This window comes from Oncorhynchus keta, chromosome 22 (genome assembly GCF_023373465.1).
Source record: "Oncorhynchus keta strain PuntledgeMale-10-30-2019 chromosome 22, Oket_V2, whole genome shotgun sequence".
Taxonomy (NCBI): Eukaryota; Metazoa; Chordata; class Actinopteri; order Salmoniformes; family Salmonidae; genus Oncorhynchus; species Oncorhynchus keta.
The window spans coordinates 35,503,767-35,528,139 of NC_068442.1; the positions used below are offsets into that span (position 1 = coordinate 35,503,767).

The following is a 24,373-nucleotide window of genomic DNA, read 5'->3' on the forward strand; positions in this document are numbered from 1 at the left end:
AACGTGAATACTCTAGGTGTGGTTGAGTTAGAGTAACAACAGTTTAAATCAATAGGATTTTGAATTTAGGACTACTAAATCTACATTTCTACAGATATAGATCTTTATTTGAGCCAATTTGCTAAAGCAGGAAAATAATCCTGCAGCGACAGGAAATGTGAAATATTATGTGGATTATAATTTATGGACATTTTTGTAGCGGTTGAAACAGTTTTCATAGTGGAAAATAAAGTCTGAAATGTTTAAGTGTAAATTAGTTCTCCTGCAACAGAGAGATCAAATGAAAATCCTACATCTGTATAGGTTAGTTTCTATGTCCGTACCAATGAACAAGCGTATGCATCTACTGTATAAACTAAATAACAATCTGTGATGTTAGCAAATAGACGTTCTTTTATACACTAGGCTGGAACCAATATCAATGGTTCATTGATCTATCTATAGAACACAAGGCAACAGCACAGAAGTTCTGAGGGGTGAACGGCTCATAATAATGTCTGGAATGGAGTCAATGGAATGGTATCAACCACCTGGGAACCATGTGTTTGATGTGTTGATACCATTTAATTTATTCCATTCCAGACATTATTATGAGCCCGTTTTCCCCAATTACGGTGCCACCAACCTCCTTCGTTGTGTACGTACATACTAAACTCAGCAAAAAATGAAACGTCCTCTCACTGTCAACTGCGTTTATTTTCAGCAAACTTAACATGTGTAAATATTTGGATGAACATAACAAGATTCAACAATTGAGACATAAACTGAACAAGTTCCACAGACATGTGACTAACAGAAATGGAATAATGTGTCCCTGAACAAGGGGGGTTCAAAACCAAAAGTAATAGTCAGTATATGGTGTGGCCACCAGCTGCATTAAGTACTGCAGTGCATCTCCTCCTCATGAACTGCACCAGATGTGCCAGTTGTTGTTGTGAGATGTTACCCCACTCTTCCACCAAGGTACCTGCAAGTTCCCGGACATTTCTGCGGGGGAATGGCTCTAGCCCTCACTCTCCGATCCAACAGGTCCAGAGGTACTCAATGGGATTCATGGCTCTTCGCTGCCATGGCAGAACACTGACATTGCTGTCTTGCAGGATATCACGCACAGAACGAGCAGTATGGCTGGTGGCATTGTCATGCTGGAGGGTCATGCCAGGATGAGTCTGCAGGAAGAGTACCACATGAGGGAGGAGGATGTCTTCCCTGTAACGCACAGCATTGAGATTGCCTGCAATGACAACAAGCTCAGTCCGATGAGGCTGTGACACACCGCCCCAGACCATGATGGACCCTCCACCTCCAAATCGATCCCGCTCCAGAGTACAGGCCTAAGTGTAACGCTCATATCCCTTTGACGATAAACGCAAATCCGACCATCACCCCTGATGAGACTTCACTGAGACTCGTCAATGAAGAGCACTTCTTGCCAGTCCTGTCTGGTCCAGCAACGGTGGGTTTGTGCCCATATGCAACGTTGTTGTCGGTGATGTCTGGTGAGGACCTGCCTTACAACAGGCCTACAAGCCCTCAGTCCAACCTCTCTTAGCCTATTGCGGACAGTCTGAGCACTGATGGAGGGATTGTGCATTCCTGTTGTAACTCGGGCAGTTGTTGTTGACATCCTGTACCTGTCCCGCAGGTGTGTTGTTCGGATGTACCGATCCTGTTCGTCCTGTCTCCCTGTAGCGCTGTCTTAGACGTCTCCCAGTACGGACATTGCAATTTATTGCCCTGGCCACATCTGCTGTCCTCATGCCTCCTTGCAGCCTGCCTAGGGCACGTTCACGCAGATGAGCAGGGACCCTGGGCATCTTTCTTTTGGTGCTTCTCAGAGTCAGTAGAAAGGCCTCTTTAGTGTCCTAAGTTTTCATAACTGTGACCTTAATTGCCTACTGTCTGTAAGCTGTAAGTGTCTAAACGACCGTTCCACAGGTGCATGTTCATTAATTATTTATGGTTCATTGAACAAAATCAAATCAAATAGAAGTTTATTTGTCACGTGCGCCGAATACAACAGTGAAATGCTTACTTACAGGCTCTAACCAACAGTGCAAAAAAAGGTATTAGGTAAGTAAAGAAATAAAAACAACAGTAAAAAATAACAGTAGCGAGGCTATATACATTATCAAGGCTATAACAGTAGCAAAGCTATAACAGTAGCGAGGCTATATACAGTAGCAAGGCTATAACAGTAGCAAAGCTATAACAGTAGCGAGGCTATATACAGTAGCAAGGCTATAACAGTAGCGAGGCTACATACAGGGTAGTCGGGCTTGGGAAACAGTGTTTAAACCCTTTACAATGAAGATCTGTGAAGTTATTTGTATTTTTACTAATTATCTTTGAAAGACACGGTCGTGAAAAAGGGACATTTATTTTTTTGCTGAGTTTAGTACCTCCAGTTCCTATGTTCACTCCTCTGATCCGCTCTACGTCCAGTCATCCTCCTTCTCCCCCATACACATCCACCAGCCAAGGGCACACACACACACACACACACACACACACACACACACACACACACACACACACACACACACACACACACACACACACACACACACACACACACACACACACACACACACACACACACACACACACACACACACACACACACACACACACACACAGTTTACCCACCTCTTTACTTACCACTACATCACTGTTTGGGGTCAATTCCATTTCATTCATTCAGTCAATTCAAGAGAGTGAAGGGATGAACTAATGTTCCAATTCAAGAAATGACAAGTGTCATTTATTTTCAATCAGGATTTGTTTCAGTTGTTGAATTGGAACTTCAAATGGACTAAATTGAAATGGAATTGGCCCTGGACAAGACCAGCCTGGGTACTGAGCAGTCCTCTCCTTCAGGTCTATATTCTCCCGCTTCCTGTTCTCATGTCCTAAATGAATTTTTCCCGTCTGGTATTTCCAGGTTCACTAACCCTCTCTTTAATCTATCAAAACACTGTGTGATCAGGGAAGTGTTGGCATTTAGTTTCCCACCCTGGGTCCTTTACTGAGCTGTTGGGCTGTGTTATGACTAAACAAGCTTTCTGTCTCCCATACTGACAGCGGCTGAGTTACCATACGCTGGCAACAGCAGGTATGTGTGTGTGTGTGTGTATGTGTATATGTGTGTGTGTGTGTGTGTGTGTGTGTGTGTGTGTGTGTGTGTGTGTGTGTGTGTGTGTGTGTGTGTGTGTGTGTGTGTGTGTGTGTGTGTGTGTGTGTGTGTGTGTGTGTGTGTGTGTGTGTGTGTGTGTGTGTGTGTGTGTGTGTGCGGGGTGGGGTGTATGGGTGTCTGATACATGCTCCATCTAATTGTGGTTTACCTTCTCTGTTTCACGGCACACTCAGCGGCTGTACGTTTTGTTAGTGGAGTGTTGAATAGAGCTTTCTTATGCTCTGCTGAATCATAAGGTCATCAATAGGACCTGTTGAGTGCAAATAATCCCATTAGCAGTTCCAGGTCTCTCGTTCACTCTCTTTCTCTCTCTCTCTGTCACCCTCTAACTATCTCTCTCTTTCTGTCTCTCTCTCACGCTCTCTTTCTCTGTCTCTCTCTCTGTCTCTCTCTCTGTCACCCTCTAGCTATCTCTCTCTTTCTCTCTCTCTCACTCTCTCTTTCTCTGTCTCTCTCTCAGTCACCCTCTATCTCTAGTTTTCTCTCTCTCTCTCTCTCTCGTTCACTCTCTCTCTGTCACCCTCTAACTATCTCTCTCTTTCTCTTTCTCTGTCTCTCTCTCACTCTCTCTCTCTGTCAACCTCTAACTATCTCTTTCTTTCTCTCTCTCTCTCTCTCTCTCTCTCTCTCTCTCTCTCTCTCTCTCTCTCTCTCTCTCTCTCTCTCTCTCTCTCTCTCTTTCACTCTCTCTCTCTGTCACCCTCTAACAATCTCTCTCTTTCTCTGTCTCTCTCACTCTCTCTTTCACTCTCTTTCTCTCTGTCACCCTCTAACTATCTCTCAATTCAATTAAATTCAAGGGGCTTTATTGGCATGGGAACATGTGTTTACATTGCCAAAGCAAGTGAGGTAGATAATATACAAAAGTGAAATAAACAATAAAAATTAACAGTTTCAAAACAATAAAGAAATTGCAAATGTCATATTATATATATATTATATATATATATATATATATATACAGTGTTGTAACAATGTACAAATGGTTAAAGTACACAAGGGGAAATAAATAATCATAAATATAGGTGGTATTTACAATGGTGTTTGTTCTTCACTGGTTGCCCTTTTCTTGTGGCAACAGGTCACAAATCTTACTGCTGTGATGGCACACTGTGGAATTTCACCCAGTAGATATGGGAGTTTATCAAAATTGGATTTGTTTTCGAATTCTTTGTGGATCTGTGTAATCTGAGGGAAATATGTCTCTCTAATATGGTCATACATTGGGCAGGAGGTTAGGAAGTGCAGCTCAGTTTCCACCTCATTTTGTGGGCAGTGAGCACATAGCCTGTCTTCTCTTGAGAGCCATGTCGGCCTACGGCGGCCTTTCTCAATAGCACTGAGTCTGTACATAGTCAAAGCTTTCCTTAAGTTTGGGTCAGTCACAGTGGTCAGGTATTCTGCCACTGTGTACTCTCTGTTTAAGACCAAATAGCATTCTAGTTTGGTCTGTTTTTTTGTTAATTCTTTCCAATGTGTCAAGTAATTATATTTTTGTTTTGTCATGATTTGGTTGGGTCTAATTGTGCTGCTGTCCTGGGGCTCTGTGGGGTGTGTTTGTGTTTGTGAACAGAGCCCCAGGACCAGCTTGCTTAGGGGACTCTTCTCCAGGTTCATCTCTCTGTAGGTGATGGCTTTGTTATCCTCTAATGACTCCCCATCCCGCATGAGGGAGCGTAATCATCGACTGACACGAATTAGCATAACGCAACGGACATAAATATTCCTAGTCATGAAAATCACAAGTGAAATATATTGAGACACAGCTTAGCCTTTTGTTAATCACCCTGTCATCTCAGATTTTCAAAATATGCTTTACAGCCAAAGCTAGACAAGCATTTGTGTAAGTTTTTCGATAGCCTAGCATAGCATTTTGTCCAGCTAGCAGCAGGTAACTTGGTCACGGAAATCAGAAAAGCAATCAAATTAAATCATTTACCTTTGATGAGCTTCGGATGTTTTCACTCATGAGACTCCCAGTTAGATAGCCAATGTTCCTTTTTTCCCAAAATATTATTTTTGTAGGCGAAATAGCTCCGTTTGTTCTTCACGTTTCCATCAATTTGTATAGCAGACCCTCATGCCAAATTGAGTCGAAGGCTTTTTTGAAATCAACAAAGCATGAGAAGACTTTGCCTTTGTGTTGGTTTGTTTGGTTGTCAATTAGAGTGTATAGGGTGAATACATGGTCTGTTGTACGGTAATTTGGTAAAAAGCCAATTTGACATTTGCTCAGTACATTGTTTTCATTGAGGAAATGTACGAGTCTGCTGTTAATGATAATGCAGAGGATTTTCCCAGGGTTACTGTCGACGTGTATTCCACGGTAGTTATTCGGGTCAAATTTGTCTCCACTTTTGTGGATTGGGGTGATCAGTCCTTGGTTCTAAATATTGGGGAAGATGCCAGAGCTAAGGATGATGTTAAAGAGTTTTAGTATAGCCAATTGGAATTTGTTGCCTGTATATTTGATCATTTCATTAAGGATACCATCAATTTGGGTTGGAGGGTTTTTATTTTGTCCTGTAACTCATTTAAGGTAATTGGAGAATCCAGTGGGTTCTGGTAGACTTTAATTGTCACGAGTCCGACCGAGGGTGTTTCCCCTTCCCGGGCGGGTGGAGCTCGGCGGTCGTCGTCACTGGCCTATTAGCTGCCACTGATTGTTTTTCCTCCCCCTCCTTGTATGTTTAGTGGTAGCACCTGTTTAGGTTAATTAGTTTGTCTTTATTAGACAGCCGGCCCGCCTGGTTGTTGTGCGGGATTATTTCATTGTAACCTTCGGCGCTGTTGTAAAGGTACGTGTTAGTGCCTGGTCGTGTATTTTTCTATTGTATTTTTTGATTCCCTGTGTTTTGGGAACGTAACTTTTGTGAGCACCCTGTGGTGCGTTGGTGCTATTAAAAGACGCACAGCATTGAACTCTGTCTCCTGCATTTGACTCCACACCCACGACACCCGGAGCATTACATTAATATTTGATCATGTATATGTTTTTGCTCTTTATTCTTTATTATAGAGCCAAAAAGATTGGAGAAGTGGTTTACCCATACGTCTCCATTTTGGATAGATAATTATTTTTGTTGTTGTTTGTTTAGTGTTTTCCAATTTTCCCAGAAGTGGTTAGAGTCTATGAATTCTTCAATTCAATCTCCCTTTCTCTCTCCTCTTTATTTTTTCACTCTCTTCCTCCTTACTTCCCTTCCTCCCTCTCTCTATCTCTCGCTCTATCCCTCTCTATCCGCCACATTTTCTATGTCCTCCCCTCTGACAATCCCACTTCACTGCCCAATCCATAAAGCACATTTCATTGAAAAGGCGAGACTATTCACATGTTGCCAAAGTAATTACGAAAGAGACAACAGCAACATCAACAGCAACAGGACGACGACTGTTCCCTTGAAAGCGGGTCATTTATCCTTCAAACGTAATAAAGCAAACTCAAAGGAGACGGACACCACTGAATTTCAATGCCCTCTCTCAAACTGTCATTAGGACGTGCAGGCAGACGTGTATCACCCTGGTGCTGCCCGCTGTGGATCCAAAACACTCCACAGAGTTTTAAGTGGCAGAAACCATCCTTCAGATAATGATCCCTTTAAGATGCTGTCAAGGAAATGGTTATCATAAAGTGTCAAGGAAATGGTTATCATTAGGTTCCAAGGCCAACAAATACACTCCAGAGATGTTGACTTGCTCAATGCGGCCATTTTAGTTTTCATTCATGGGGCTGTCAGTGTGAATGTTAACTGAGGTGGGTGATGGCTTCTTTGCTGCAAACGATAGGTTATTTCCTGTGGGTGGTTAACTCTGATGCTCATCGTAATGCCTGTTTAATGAATGGAATGCTGACTTTATAGGTGAATGCTGATGTGTTGATTGCCTCAGAGGAAACTGGTAGCTACAGTAACGTCTTTCCTTGCACCAAGGTATAGTATAGTACTAGTGTCTGTGTTATGAATAGCCAACTGAGATAGATTGCGACTTCACTGTGCAATGCCAATTTAGCAATCCATTCCTCTGGTTTCCAGGTGCTGTAGATTATATACTTTCTGTATGGATAGTTTTATGTAAGGTAGACCATATTAGTTCTCAGGTAGACTGTAGTGTCTGTTTTGTGAGGAGCCGACTGACTTAGGAATGTGGGTATCATGCAGCATGGCAGAGAGAGACTGTCATCTGTGTGTCTGTGGCAGGGCTTGGTGATGTTGATCCTGACAGTCACACACACACAGAGAGAGAGAGAGAGAGAGAGAGAGAGAGAGAGAGAGAGAGAGAGAGAGAGAGAGAGAGAGAGAGAGAGAGAGAGACTCAATGAATCCCTCTCTACCCCTGCATGGCAAATGACTTCTGTCTGCCTGTGTCACATGCCTTTACATTTTTAATCATTAAGACTTGAACCCCACAGCATCACCATTGTAGGAGGGAGAGAACGGGAGAGAGAACAGGAGAGGGAGAAAACGTGAATGAGAGAGAGAGGAAATATGCCTGGGGAACTTTTTTAATGCTGGTCTGTCTGACTGAGAGAAAGTCCTTGGTCATGATATTGATCCTTTCTTCGTTTATTTGCCTCCTTTATTAGATTCTAGTCTGTGGACTCTAACTGGGCCCAGAGGAAAAACCTGCTGGGATTCATTGGCGTGAAATTGTTGAAATTCACATTTATAAAAGAGAGAGCTGTTTACTTTTTATTTGGCTCCATGTTCACAGATGCCCTGGCCGCGTCTGGAATTGAAAGCATAAATCTTGCTGTGGTGAAGTAGGGGGAAAAACCCTCCAGAACTGGAAACAGCAGGAATAGAGGGGCCTGGCCCTAAATAGTATTAGACTGGACTGGCATACACACCCCATAGAGACGAGGGTGGGGTGGTGGGGGGGTTGGTGGGTGGACTGGCCAAGACTGCAATCTCTCACTCTCTCTCTCTCTCTCTCTCTCTCTCTCTCTCTCTCTCTCTCTCTCTCTCTCTCTCTCTCTCTCTCTCTCTCTCACCCATGTCATCTAGGCTGAGACTGCACATTTGTCAGCGGTACCCCCCAGTTAGTCTGGCCTCTTTCACTCGCTCTTTCACTCGCTCTCTCTCTCCCCTCTCTCTCCTCTGCCAGCCGATGAACAATCCTCACAATCCTCCACCGGCTGCTGCAGGGAGTCCTTGGGGATGGAGAATAGCTTCTAGGCTTTCAGGCCTGCCTGTGTTGTCCTGGGGAGGAAGCCAGAGAAGGCTGGGCAGCAGCCGCCCTCCACCGTCCACCACCTGCCCCGACTACAGTTTATCCCCAGTTAGCCAGCTGGGCTGGGTGGACACTGAGTGGCCACTGAATGAGCTCTCTGGCCTCTCTTTGCTCTCCTCTGTTATGCCTGCTGTGTCTGAAGCTGGAGGAGGATGGGATGAGGAGGGAGGGGAGACGCTCAAGAGGCCAGGGCCGGCCCAGCAGTATGTTCCCTCTTTCCTGTCATTGTTGAGAGTCAAGTGCTGCTCTGCATGGGGGTCAGAGTTGAGCGAAACCAAGTCTTCTTTGGAGGATTGTGGTACCACCTCACAGACAATGGGATGGATGAGTGGCCAGCTTTCAACTCTTCTGTACTCCAAAGTATCACACTTCCTGATTAGCAGAGAAACATTGCAGTACTAGAGAACCCAGCTGAGAGCCCTGCTATATATACAGTACAGCACCAGTCAGAGCCTCCATACGTCTCTGTATGTGTGCTGTAGTAATCCCTCCCTCCTGGTCTGTTGATTCATCGTCTAGACATGGCAGGCCGTCCCAGTGTGGATTCAGACTAACTCCTGCCTTTCTTCTCTCCGCTTTGATAACCACCACAAGCTGCTTTTATCCAACACGCCTCGCCATCAAATCCCTGTAATCCAACCTAGGGACACACCACCTTCCACACTCTTCCAGACTTGGAGAACTATAAAAATCGTGATCCCTACGTTACTCAATACCCGTCTCCTGCCCTCTCACCCGGGCCCCCAAGATATACTCAGATGTTCTGAGGGCAATGGTTGCTGGGATGCCAGCTGTGGTTTTAATGATTTTGCCCTAAGGCCCCAGATCAGCAGTGAGATAAATATAGTTCTGCTTTTACACAGAAAGGAGAACCTTTGCCTTAAACGTCTCCACAAAGTGTGTGTGTGTGTGTGTGTGTGTGTGTGTGTGTGTGTGTGTGTGTGTGTGTGTGTGTGTGTGTGTGTGTGTGTGTGTGTGTGTGTGTGTGTGTGTGTGTGTGTGTGTGTGTGTGTGTGTGTGTGTGTGTGTGTGTGTGTGTGTGTGTCTTTTCGTGTGTATACAAGCATGGATTCCTGGTATACTGTATGAGTTTGTTCATCTGTATCACAGCTACATGCATCAGTTTCACATATACAGTATGAAGTGTCAGTACAACTCTAGCATGATTGCATGGGTGTAAATATCTGAATATCAAACAACTCCAACATCAAACTGCCTCCTCCCTGCATCTTTTCCCTGCCAGTGGAGACTATAACCTGTCCAGGATTGACAGCAGAGTGGAAGGCAAGTCCTGCATACGCATCACAATTAATGTCATGCGCTTCACTGCTCCTCCACCCACTTATTGATGGGCTGCTGAATCAAAGCTTTTAATTAAAACTCCTCAAAAGAGCTCAGAACTCCCAGAAAAGTTGATCTCTGATGGTGACAAAAGATATGTGCTGTGTCCAGTGACTGCATTGTTGTAACTGACCCTGTCTCCTCGTGTATCCTTGTTTTTCCTTGGTTGTATTCATTAGGACATACATTTTAAAACAAAAATAAGCCATTCTTATTGGACAAGTCCAGGTGATCCCTCCCTGATTCAATATGTTTCCTTCCATTTGGTGCCTAATGAACACAACCCTTTTTTTCCCTGACAGACATCGACGACTGCCAGTCAAACCCGTGTCAGAATGGAGGCACCTGTATCGACGAGATCAATTCCTTTGTGTGCCTGTGTCTGCCCAGCTACGGTGGAGCCACTTGTGAGAAAGGTAACATTTTATCACTTAACACCTCTCTCATTAACTCACATCACTGGGGGAAAGAGGAAATGGTCATACAGTGGGGCAAAAAAGTATTTAGTCAGCCATCAATTGTGCAAGTTCTCCCACTTAAAAAAGATTAGAGAGGCCTGCAATTTCCAGGACGACTGATCCGTGTAAAGGAAAGAATGAATGGGGCCATGTATCGTGAGATTTTGAGTGAAAACCTCCTTCCATCAGCAAGGGCATTGAAGATGAAACGTGGCTGGTCTTTCAGCATGACAATGATCCCAAAAACACCGCCCGGGCAACGAAGGAGTGGCTTCGTAAGAAGCATTTCAAGGTCCTGGAGTGGCCTAGCCAGTCTCCAGATCTCAACCCCACAGAAAATCTTTGGAGGGAGTTGAAAGTCCGTGTTTCCCGGCAACAGCCCCAAAACATCACTGCTCTAGAGGAGATCTGCATGGAGGAATGGGTCAAAATACCAGCAAGTGTGTGAAAACCTTGTGAAGACTTACAGAAAACGTTTGACCTCTGTCATTGCCAACAAAGGGTATATAACAAAGAATTGAGATAAACTTTTGTTATTGACCAAATACTTATTTTCCACCATAATTTGCAATTAAATTCATAAAAAATCTTACAGTGTGATTTTCTAGATTTTTTTCCCTCATTTTGTCAGTCATAGTTGAAGTGTACCTATGATGAAAATTACAGGCCTCTCTCATCTTTTTAAGTGGGAGAACTTGCACAATTGGTGGCTGACTAAATACTTTTTCCCCCCACTGTATGTATCAGTGGTGCAGCTTATGACAGAACACCTGTGCTCTGCTGGAGCCCCTCAAAGTGGAAGAATGCCTCGTGGGCATGAATGCAGCTATGCTGTTTGAAAAATGTAAATGGTTTTGGGCCTCCATTACATGAAAGCAGGTCTATGAAAGATAGACAGCCAGCCACAGTACTGTCTGTGAAACACAACACTTTAGGAGAACATTTCTTTGTAGAACCAAGAGAAAAACCCAGAGATTGAGATGAAAGAGAGAAGGAGAGTTTAAATAGAGATGGGCAGTGTACTAATGCATATTTACCCCAGTAGAAGCCCAACCTCTGAGGTTTTCTCTCCCTCACCCACACCGTCAGCCTGTATCCTAGCAGCCCAGCTCTCTCTTCCTGCAAGGCTCTGAGTCTGCTTCTCTACCTGGGGCAGGGTAATGAGCCTTTACAGATCGATACCTTACCCTGTAGAAAGAGACGGAGGATCCCAATCAGTGATGTGTGTGTAGAGATGGACAGGCCGAGACACGTGGAGGTTTGAGGCTCAGTGATGTGTTTGTGTAGAGATGGACAGGCCGAGACACGTGGAGGTTTGAGGCTCAGTGATGTGTGTGTAGAGATGGACAGGCCGAGACACGTGGAGGTTTGAGGCTCAGTGATGTGTTTGTGTAGAGATGGACAGGCCGAGACACGTGGAGGTTTGAGGCTCAGTGATGTGTTTGTGTAGAGATGGACAGGCCGAGACACATGGAGGCTTGAGGCTCAGTGACGCGTTTGTGTAGAGATGGACAGGCCGAGACACGTGGAGGCTTGAGGCTCAGTGATGTGTTTGTGTAGAGATGGACAGGCCGTGAGGCGTAGAGATTTGAGGCTCAGTGATGTGTTTGTGTAGAGATGGACAGGCCGTGAGGCGTGGAGATTTGAGGCTCAGTGATGTGTTTGTGTAGAGATGGACAGGCCGTGAGGCGTAGAGATTTGAGGCTCAGTGATGTGTTTGTGTAGAGATGGACAGGCCGTGAGGCGTGGAGATTTGAGGCTCAGTGATGTGTTTGTGTAGAGATGGACAGGCCGTGAGGCGTGGAGGTTTGAGGCTCAGTGATGTGTTTGTGTAGAGATGGACAGGCCGTGAGGCGTAGAGATTTGAGGCTCAGTGATGTGTTTGTGTAGAGATGGACAGGCCGAGAGGCGTAGAGATTTGAGGCTCAGTGATGTGTGTGTAGAGATGGACCGGCTGTGAGGCGTAGAGGTTTGAGGCTCAGTGATGTGTGTGTAGAGATGGACCGGCTGTGAGGCGTAGAGGTTTGAGGCTCAGTGATGTGTGTGTCCACTGCTGGAGCGGGAGCAGCCTCTTCCCCAGGGCCTCCCCTCCAATCAACGCCCTGCCAGCCTGATTGCCACAACCACCGCACTCATACAGATTAGCTATTTAAGAGGCTATGGACCCACGACCCCCCCACACACACACACACACACACACATCTCCTTTTAGCCGCATGGGGCAATGTGGACCCTGGTGGGTAACTGTCTTTATGGTTTACTTGGATCAGCAGGCCTGAGAGGAGAGAGTGGAGGAGAGGGGAGGCTGTGGTCGCCATCTGGCTCAGTGCTTAGAGTTATTTTGAATTGCTAACAAGCACTTTTTTAAAACTCTTCACACAGTCTGCATTACCAATGTGCATCTTGGCCAAACAGTTAATCTCACCTCCAAAACTCACTCAAACCACCAAAACATACATGTCTCAAAATAAGCTTGTTAGACCAGAACACTGGCAACAATTCAGAAAGCATACATACAAAGCATACATTGTCACTCATAACACACTGACCTAAATAACACATTACATAAATGATTAACTTATCTTTTAAGCTTAAATGATTTTTCACAGAAATCAGTATTTCATTATAGAAAAACACCTTTTCACTTTATTGAATGTACTAAAGTATATGTAACAAGAATGAATCAGAAATACAGCAATTTGCTTCAATAGCCTTTATTTTGTCTATATCTTTGCGTATAGTAATTTACTTGTGAATTTAAAAAAAAAGTTGAAACAAAACAAATTCCTGAAATTTCTGGGCTGCAATAATAATTGCCAGGAAATATCATCAACATGTATAGTATAACACTCATACTGTACAGTACTGTGAGGGTTCTTGTTCTCATCAACATTTATAGTATAATCACTCATACTGTACAGTACTGTGAGGGTTCTTGTTCTCATCAACATTTATAGTATAATCACTCATACTGTACAGTACTGTGAGGGTTCTTGTTCTCATCAACATTTATAGTATAATCACTCATACTGTACAGTACTGTGAGGGTTCTTGTTCTCATCAACATTTATAGTATAATCACTCATACTGTACAGTACTGTGAGGGTTCTTGTTCTCATCAACATTTATAGTATAATCACTCATACTGTACAGTACTGTGAGGGTTCTTGTTCTCATCAACATTTATAGTATAATCACTCATACTGTACAGTACTGTGAGGGTTCTTGTTCTCATCAACATTTATAGTATAATCACTCATACTGTACAGTACTGTGAGGGTTCTTGTTCTCATCAACATTTATAGTATAACACTCATACTGTACAGTACTGTGAGGGTTCTTGTTCTCATCAACATTTATAGTATAATCACTCATACTGTACAGTACTGTGAGGGTTCTTGTTCTCATCAACATTTATAGTATAATCACTCATACTGTACAGTACTGTGAGGGTTCTAGTTCTCATCAACATGTGTAGTATAATCACTCATACTGTACAGTACTGTGAGGGTTCTAGTTCTCATCAACATGTGTAGTATAATCACTCATACTGTACAGTACTGTGAGGGTTCTAGTTCTCATCAACATGTGTAGTATAATCACTCATACTGTACAGTACTGTGAGGGTTCTCGTTCTTTCTCTCTCCTGCATTTGGCCACAAGTTCTCATCAACGTCACATCTTATATCTTCTCTGGCGATGCATCTTGGAAAGTATCTTCTGGAATGTCTAATCCAACCCTATCAGTCTTCAGAAGTGTCTCCACACCCCGCGTTCATGGCATCCAGCAAGGACATCTGGTCATGTGGATGGTGGTCATAAACCTTCCACCTCCACGCTGAGAAAAACTCCTCTATGGGGTTTAGGAAGGGGGAGAACGGAGGCAGGAATAGTACTGACATCCTGGGATGAGCAGCAAACAGTCTGACTGCAGCAGAGTGGTGGAAAGCCACATTATCCCACACAACGAAGGTAGGGGAGTTTCTGGCCCCTCTCTCCTCCACTGGCACAAGTTGATTATGCAGGTCATCCAGAAAAGAAATGAGCCTCTCTGTATTGTAGGGGCCAATGAGAGGTGTGTGTAACAACAAACCATAACAGGACAGTGCTGCACACATTGTGATGCTAGCTCTTCTCTGGCCTGGGACATCCACGGTTACTCAGGTTGAATCCAGCTTCATCCACAAAGATGAATGTATGTGCAGTTTGCCTGGCTTCCATCTCCATTACTCTAAGATCCAGTAAATCCAGTTTTACGGTACTTTACATTATGCATAGCTGTGTATGTACCTGTTTGGTTATTACAGACATCTTACCTGGACATGTTGATACCGGAGTTCTTTCACACGTTCACCGTTTCTCTCAAAGGGTACAACTGCTTCATCCGTATTTAATGTTTCTCTGGGACTCTGGCAATTGTTGTTGTGCTGACCGCATTCACATTCCCAAAAGTGATATTGTCTGCCAGCACTCTGTCCCGAACTTCCCACAGTTTTATTGCATTGACAACCATGGCAATTTCCTGCGCAGCTGATAATATTCTAACCCTTGGATCCTACTGAAAAACACAAAACAATCAATATATTTCAAAATGTCAGTACATGTGAACATATTGTATTGTACTGTAATATGTAGTTCAATTATCATTGAAGGATGCACACCTGTTGTTTTTCCTGAAATGTGTACTATTGATGCAACTGTTGAAAGCTGCAGATTTGGTTGCACCCTTAAACCGGCCTCTCTCAAAGAGAGACCATGGTTTTCAACATGGTCAATAATTGTGGCCCTTATCTCATCAGAGACCCCAGCTCTTGGTCTTCCTCTCCTTTGTCCTCCACGCTGTCTCCCTCTCCCTGCCACTCTTCTTTCCCCACCAACCCGTCTTCCTTGATCCATGTTTCCAAACTAAATCATTTCGAAGCCGTCCTCTTTGTCTGTTTGGTGACCAGACTAAAAACAGGACACTTGGGTAGACTTTCAAGCTGAAATTGCAATCAGCTGTGTTTGGAATGATTAAATATTCTGCTCAGATTATCTATATTTTTCAATCTGGTTACTGCAGAAATGCACAACATTTGCCATCATTATGTTTTGAATGTGTTTTTAACAGTTTTGGAAACAGTGTGTTTGCATTTGAAAACGTGCTGCAAATATATCGTTTTGCAGGTGGTGGAGTATGAATGAGAAAAGAGTTAATGGATTTCAGAGAATGTGGTCATTGAATGTATTTTGTGTGTAAGCAATAAAAAAGGATTCATAGTTTGGTCCATATATACTTCTGTTTCGCTGACTGTGTACAGAGTTTTGACAATGTGACTTCAGTCTTTGTCACGTTCTGACCTTAGTTCTTTTGTTATGTCTTTGTTTTAGTATGGTCAGGGCATGAGTTGGGTGGGTTGTCTATGTTCCTTTTTCTATGATTTGGGATTTCTGTGTTTGGCCTGGTATGGTTCTCAATCAGAGGCAGCTGTCAATTGTTGTCCCTGATTGAGAACCATACTTAGGTAGCCTGGTTTCAATTTTGAGTTGTGGAGGATTATGTGTTTGTGCCACACGGGACTGTTTTGTTTGTTTTGTTCTTTCACTTGGTTATTTTGTATTTTGTAGTGTTCAGTTATACATATTAAAATGGACACTTACCACGCTGCAAATTGGTCCGATATCTCTTACTCCTCGTCAGAAGAGGACGAGCCTTACAGTCTTGACCAATGCATGTTAGCAATTTTTTTTTTTTTATAATACCACACATAAATTATTCAACCCTGAAGAGAGGAGATATCAATAGACATTTCTAAGGAAAACATTGAACCATGATCATGGAACTAAGGGGACAGAGAAAATACAATTGTTCAGATACTATGAAGAACTATGACAGATACACTACATGACCAAATGTATTTGGACACCTGGTCGTCGAACATCTCGTTCCAAAATCATGGGCATTATTATGGAGTTTGTCCACAGAAGATGTTGGAAAATTGCTTCAGGGACTTGCTTCCATTCAGTCACAAGAGCATTCGTGAGGTCGGTCACTGATGTTGGGCGATTAAGCCTGGCTCGCAGACGGCGTCCCAATTCATCCCAAAGATGTTCAATAGGGTTGAGGTCAAAGCTCTGCAGGCCAGTCAAGTTCTTCCACACCGATCTTGACAAACCATTTCTGTATGGACATCGCTTTGTTTGCATTCTCCTAGTATCCGCCAAACCATGATTTGTCCGTGGGACTGCCAGATGGTGAAGCGTGGTTCATCACTCCAGAGAAAGCATTTCCACTGCTGCAGGGACCAATGTTGGGAAGCTTTGCACCACTCCAGCTGATGCTTGGCATTGCACATGGTGATCTTAGGCTGCTCGGCCATGGAAACATATGAAGCTACTGACGAACAGTTATTGTGCTGACGTTGCTTCCAGAGGCAGTTAGGAATTCGGTAGTGAGTGTTGCAACTGAAGACAGACGATTTTTACGCTCTACATGCTTCAGCACTCGGCGGTCTCATTCTGTGAGCTTGTGTGGCCTACCACTTTGTGGCTGAGCCGTTGTTGTTCCACTTCACAATAACATCACTTAGAGCATAGAATTTGACGAACTGACTTAGAAAGGTGGCATCCTTTGACGGTACCACGTTGAAAGTTACTAAATGGCAAGGCCATTCTACTACCAATGTTTGTCTACAGAGATTTACTCTGTTCCATCTGACTGCGCAATCCACTGTCTCATCAGCCCAGGCAAGGAACTTATGAACTCGATCTCCAGTATAAAAATGTATTTTAGACAAATATTTAGTTTTCAACAGAAGAGATTTCTATAAACCTTACTGTCTGTCTCTCCGACATTTGAAAAATTATTTCAATATTCCAATTAGACTAATATTGACAGAGATCTCGACCGTGGGGCCTCAGCTAGGAAGGCTAGCAGCGTGTTAAGGTGATACAGTAGTATCTGCTGTGTAAAAGTGGTGTGTAGTACAGGTAATGGCAGCATGTTGGGGTGATACAGTATGTGCTATGTAACAGTTGAGGTGATACAGTATGTGCTATGTAACAGTTGAGGTGATACAGTATGTGCTATGTAACAGTTGGGGTGATACAGTATGTGCTATGTAACAGTTGAGGTGATACAGTATGTGCTATGTAACAGTTGAGGTGATACAGTATGTGCTATGTAACAGTTGGGGTGAAGCAGTATGTGCTATGTAACAGTTGGGGTGATGCAGTATGTGCTATGTAACAGTTGGGGTGATGCAGTATGTGCTATGTAACAGTTGGGGTGATGCAGTATGTGCTATGTAACAGTTGGGGTGATGCAGTATTTGCTATGTAACAGTTGAGGTGATGCAGTATGTGCTATGTAACAGTTGAGGTGATACAGTATGTGCTATGTAACAGTTGGGGTGATGCAGTATGTGCTATGTAACAGTTGGGGTGATACAGTATGTGCTATGTAACAGTTGGGGTGATACAGTATGTGCTATGTAACAGTTGGGGTGATGCAGTATGTGCTATGTAACAGCTGAGGTGATACAGTATGTGCTATGTAACAGTTGAGGTGATACAGTATGTGCTATGTAACAGTTGAGGTGATACAGTATGTGCTATGTAACAGTTGGGGTGATACAGTATGTGCTATGTAACAGTTGGGGTGATACAGTATGTGCTATGTAACAGTTGGGGTGATGCAGTATGTGCTATGTAACAGTTGAGGTGATACAGTATGTGCTATGTAACAGTTGGGGTGATGCAGTATGTGCTATGTAACAGTTGGGGTAATACAGTATGTGCTATGTAACAGTTGGGGTGATGCAGTATGTGCTATGTAACAGTTGAGGTGATGCAGTATGTGCTATGTAACAGTTGGGGTGATACAGTATGTGCTATGTAACAGTTGGGGTGATGCAGTATGTGCTATGTAACAGTTGGGGTGATGCAGTATGTGCTATGTAACAGTTGGGGTGATGCAGTATGTGCTATGTAACAGTTGGGGTGATACAGTATGTGCTATGTAACAGTTGGGGTAATACAGTATGTGCTATGTAACAGTTGGGGTGATGCAGTATGTGCTATGTAACAGTTGAGGTGATGCAGTATGTGCTATGTAACAGTTGGGGTGATACAGTATGTGCTATGTAACAGTTGGGGTGATGCAGTATGTGCTATGTAACAGTTGAGGTGATACAGTATGTGCTATGTAACAGTTGGGGTGATACAGTATGTGCTATGTAACAGTTGGGGTGATGCAGTATGTGCTATGTAACAGTTGAGGTGATACAGTATGTGCTATGTAACAGTTGAGGTGATACAGTATGTGCTATGTAATAGTTGAGGTGATACAGTATGTGCTATGTAACAGTTGGGGTGATACAGTATGTGCTATGTAACAGTTGAGGTGATACAGTATGTGCTATGTAACAGTTGAGGTGATACAGTATGTGCTATGTAACAGTTGGGGTGAAGCAGTATGTGCTATGTAACAGTTGGGGTGATGCAGTATGTGCTATGTAACAGTTGGGGTGATGCAGTATGTGCTATGTAACAGTTGGGGTGATGCAGTATGTGCTATGTAACAGTTGGGGTGATGCAGTATTTGCTATGTAACAGTTGAGGTGATGCAGTATGTGCTATGTAACAGTTGAGGTGATACAGTATGTGCTATGTAACAGTTGGGGTGATGCAGTATGTGCTATGTAACAGTTTGGGTGATACAGTATGTGCTATGTAACAGTTGGGGTGATACAGTATGTGCTATGTAACAGTTGGGGTGATGCAGTATGTGCTATGTAACAGCTGAGGTGATACAGTATGTGCTATGTAACAGTTGAGGTGATACAGTATGTGCTATGTAACAGTTGAGGTGATACAGTATGTGCTATGTAACAGTTGGGGTGATACAGTATGTGCTATGTAACAGTTGGGGTGATACAGTATGTGCTATGTAACAGTTGGGGTGATGCAGTATGTGCTATGTAACAGTTGAGGTGATACAGTATGTGCTATGTAACAGTTGGGGTGATGCAGTATGTGCTATGTAACAGTTGGGGTAATACAGTATGTGCTATGTAACAGTTGGGGTGATGCAGTATGTGCTATGTAACAGTTGAGGTGATGCAGTATGTGCTATGTAACAGTTGGGGTGATACAGTATGTGCTATGTAACAGTTGGGGTGATGCAGTATGTGCTATGTAACAGTTGGGGTGATGCAGTATGTGCTATGTAACAGTTGGGGTGATGCAGTATGTGCTATGTAACAGTTGGGGTGATACAGTATGTGCTATGTAACAGTTGGGGTGATGCAGTATGTGTATGTAACAGTTGAGGTGATACAGTATGTGCTATGTAACAGTTGGGGTGATACAGTATGTGCTATGTAACAGTTGGGGTGATGCAGTATGTGCTATGTAACAGTTGAGGTGATACAGTATGTGCTATGTAACAGTTGAGGTGATACAGTATGTGCTATGTAATAGTTGAGGTGATACAGTATGTGCTATGTAACAGTTGGGGTGATACAGTATGTGCTATGTAACAGTCGGGGTGATGCAGTATGTGCTATGTAACAGTTGGGGTGATGCAGTATGTGCTATGTAACAGTTGAGGTGATACAGTATGTGCTATGTAACAGTTGGGGTGATGCAGTATGTGCTATGTAACAGTTGGGGTGAAGCAGTATGTGCTATGTAACAGTTGGGGTGAAGCAGTATGTGCTATGTAACAGTTGGGGTGATGCAGTATGTGCTATGTAACAGTTGAGGTGATACAGTATGTGCTATGTAACAGTTGAGGTGATACAGTATGTGCTATGTAATAGTTGAGGTGATACAGTATGTGCTATGTAACAGTTGGGGTGATACAGTATGTGCTATGTAACAGTTGGGGTGATGCAGTATGTGCTATGTAACAGTTGGGGTGATGCAGTATGTGCTATGTAACAGTTGGGGTGATGCAGTATGTGCTATGTAACAGTTGGGGTGATGCAGTATGTGCTATTTAACAGTTGGGGTGATGCAGTATGTGCTATGTAACAGTTGGGGTGATGCAGTATGTGCTATGTAACAGTTGGGGTGATGCAGTATGTGCTATGTAACAGTTGAGGTGATGCAGTATGTGCTATGTAACAGTTGAGGTGATACAGTATGTGCTATGTAACAGTTGGGGTGATGCAGTATGTGCTATGTAACAGTTGGGGTGATGCAGTATGTGCTATGTAACAGTTGGGGTGATGCAGTATGTGCTATGTAACAGTTGGGGTGATGCAGTATGTGCTATGTAACAGTTGGGGTGATACAATATGTGCTATGTAACAGTTGAGGTGATACAGTATGTGCTATGTAACAGTTGAGGTGATGCAGTATGTGCTATGTAACAGTTGGGGTGAAGCAGTATGTGCTATGTAACAGTTGGGGTGAAGCAGTATGTGCTATGTAACAGTTGGGGTGATGCAGTATGTGCTATGTAACAGTTGAGGTGATACAGTATGTGCTATGTAACAGTTGAGGTGATACAGTATGTGCTATGTAATAGTTGAGGTGATACAGTATGTGCTATGTAACAGTTGGGGTGATACAGTATGTGCTATGTAACAGTTGGGGTGATGCAGTATGTGCTATGTAACAGTTGGGGTGATGCAGTATGTGCTATGTAACAGTTGGGGTGATGCAGTATGTGCTATGTAACAGTTGGGGTGATGCAGTATGTGCTATTTAACAGTTGGGGTGATGCAGTATGTGCTATGTAACAGTTGGGGTGATGCAGTATGTGCTATGTAACAGTTGGGGTGATGCAGTATGTGCTATGTAACAGTTGGGGTGATGCAGTATGTGCTATGTAACAGTTGAGGTGATACAGTATGTGCTATGTAACAGTTGAGGTGATACAGTATGTGCTATGTAACAGTTGGGGTGATGCAGTATGTGCTATGTAACAGTTGGGGTGATGCAGTATGTGCTATGTAACAGTTGGGGTGATGCAGTATGTGCTATGTAACAGTTGGGGTGATGCAGTATGTGCTATGTAACAGTTGGGGTGATGCAGTATGTGCTATGTAACAGTTGCGGTGATACAGTATGTGCTATGTAACAGTTGAGGTGATACAGTATGTGCTATGTAACAGTTGGGGTGATACAGTATGTGCTATGTAACAGTTGGGGTGATACAGTATGTGCTATGTAACAGTTGGGGTGATGCAGTATGTGCTATGTAACAGTTGAGGTGATACAGTATGTGCTATGTAACAGTTGGGGTGATGCAGTATGTGCTATAACAGTGTAATACAGTATGTGCTATGTAACAGTTGGGGTGATGCAGTATGTGCTATGTAACAGTTGAGGTGATGCAGTATGTGCTATGTAACAGTTGGGGTGATACAGTATGTGCTATGTAACAGTTGGGGTGATGCAGTATGTGCTATGTAACAGTTGGGGTGATGCAGTATGTGCTATGTAACAGTTGGGGTGATGCAGTATGTGCTATGTAACAGTTGGGGTGATGCAGTATGTGCTATGTAACAGTTGGGGTGATGCAGTATGTGCTATGTAACAGTTGGGGTGATGCAGTATGTGCTATGTAACAGTTGAGGTGATACAGTATGTGCTATGTAACAGTTGAGGTGATACAGTATGTGCTATGTAACAGTTGGGGTGATGCAGTATGTGCTATGTAACAGTTGGGGTGATGCAGTATGTGCTATGTAACAGTTGGGGTGATGCAGTATGTGCTATGTAACAGTTGGGGTGATGCAGTATGTGCTATGTAACAGTTGGGGTGATGCAGTATGTGCTATGTAACAGTTGCGGTGATACAGTATGTGCTATGTAACAGTTGAGGTGATACAGTATGTGCTATGTAACAGTTGGGGTGATACAGTATGTGCTATGTAACAGTTGGGGTGATACAGTATGTGCTATGTAACAGTTGGGGTGATGCAGTATGTGCTATGTAACAGTTGAGGTGATACAGTATGTGCTATGTAACAGTTGGGGTGATGCAGTATGTGCTATGTAACAGTTGGGGTAATACAGTATGTGCTATGTAACAGTTGGGGTGATGCAGTATGTGCTATGTAACAGTTGAGGTGATGCAGTATGTGCTATGTAACAGTTGGGGTGATACAGTATGTGCTATGTAACAGTTGGGGTGATGCAGTATGTGCTATGTAACAGTTGGGGTGATGCAGTATGTGCTATGTAACAGTTGGGGTGATGCAGTATGTGCTATGTAACAGTTGGGGTGATACAGTATGTGCTATGTAACAGTTGGGGTAATACAGTATGTGCTATGTAACAGTTGGGGTGATGCAGTATGTGCTATGTAACAGTTGGGGTGATGCAGTATGTGCTATGTAACAGTTGGGGTGATACAGTATGTGCTATGTAACAGTTGGGGTGATACAGTATGTGCTATGTAACAGTTGGGGTGATGTAGTATGTGCTATGTAACAGTTGAGGTGATACAGTATGTGCTATGTAACAGTTGGGGTGATGCAGTATGTGCTATGTAACAGTTGAGGTGATACAGTATGTGCTATGTAACAGTTGGGGTGATGCAGTATGTGCTATGTAACAGTTGGGGTAATACAGTATGTGCTATGTAACAGTTGGGGTGATGCAGTATGTGCTATGTAACAGTTGAGGTGATGCAGTATGTGCTATGTAATAGTTGAGGTGATACAGTATGTGCTATGTAACAGTTGGGGTGATACAGTATGTGCTATGTAACAGTCGGGGTGATGCAGTATGTGCTATGTAACAGTTGGGGTGATGCAGTATGTGCTATGTAACAGTTGAGGTGATACAGTATGTGCTATGTAACAGTTGGGGTGATGCAGTATGTGCTATGTAACAGTTGGGGTGATGCAGTATGTGCTATGTAACAGTTGGGGTGATGCAGTATGTGCTATGTAACAGTTGGGGTGATGCAGTATGTGCTATGTAACAGTTGGGGTGATGCAGTATGTGCTATGTAACAGTTGGGGTGATGCAGTATGTGCTATGTAACAGTTGGGGTGATACAATATGTGCTATGTAACAGTTGAGGTGATACAGTATGTGCTATGTAACAGTTGGGGTGAAGCAGTATGTGCTATGTAACAGTTGGGGTGAAGCAGTATGTGCTATGTAACAGTTGGGGTGATGCAGTATGTGCTATGTAACAGTTGAGGTGATACAGTATGTGCTATGTAACAGTTGAGGTGATACAGTATGTGCTATGTAATAGTTGAGGTGATACAGTATGTGCTATGTAACAGTTGGGGTGATACAGTATGTGCTATGTAACAGTTGGGGTGATGCAGTATGTGCTATGTAACAATTGGGGTGATGCAGTATGTGCTATGTAACAGTTGGGGTGATGCAGTATGTGCTATGTAACAGTTGGGGTGATACAGTATGTGCTATTTAACAGTTGGGGTGATGCAGTATGTGCTATGTAACAGTTGGGGTGATGCAGTATGTGCTATGTAACAGTTGGGGTGAAGCAGTATGTGCTATGTAACAGTTGGGATGAAGCAGTATGTGCTATGTAACAGTTGGGGTGATGCAGTATGTGCTATGTAACAGTTGGGGTGATGCAGTATGTGCTATGTAACAGTTGGGGTGATGCAGTATGTGCTATGTAACAGTTGAGGTGATGCAGTATGTGCTATGTAACAGTTGAGGTGATACAGTATGTGCTATGTAACAGTTGGGGTGATGCAGTATGTGCTATGTAACAGTTGGGGTGATACAGTATGTGCTATGTAACAGTTGGGGTGATACAGTATGTGCTATGTAACAGTTGGGGTGGTGTAGTATGTGCTATGTAACAGTTGAGGTGATACAGTATGTGCTATGTAACAGTTGGGGTGATGCAGTATGTGCTATGTAACAGTTGGGGTGATGCAGTATGTGCTATGTAACAGTTGGGGTGATGCAGTATGTGCTATGTAACAGTTGAGGTGATACAGTATGTGCTATGTAACAGTTGAGGTGATACAGTATGTGCTATGTAACAGTTGGGGTGATGCAGTATGTGCTATGTAACAGTTGGGGTGATGCAGTATGTGCTATGTAACAGTTGGGGTGATGCAGTATGTGCTATGTAACAGTTGGGGTGATGCAGTATGTGCTATGTAACAGTTGGGGTGATACAGTATGTGCTATGTAACAGTTGGGGTGATAC

General features: G+C 43.4%; 1 protein-coding gene across 1 annotated transcript in view; it reads left to right on the forward strand.

Moving 5' to 3' along the window:
- Positions 1-24,373, forward strand: part of ncanb (neurocan b) — a 342,495-nt gene that overhangs the window by 173,310 nt on the left and 144,812 nt on the right. The window contains exon 11 of the mRNA XM_052475091.1: positions 10,069-10,182. Within this exon, the coding sequence (XP_052331051.1) occupies positions 10,069-10,182 (114 nt within the window). The remainder of the gene's footprint in view (positions 1-10,068; positions 10,183-24,373) is intronic.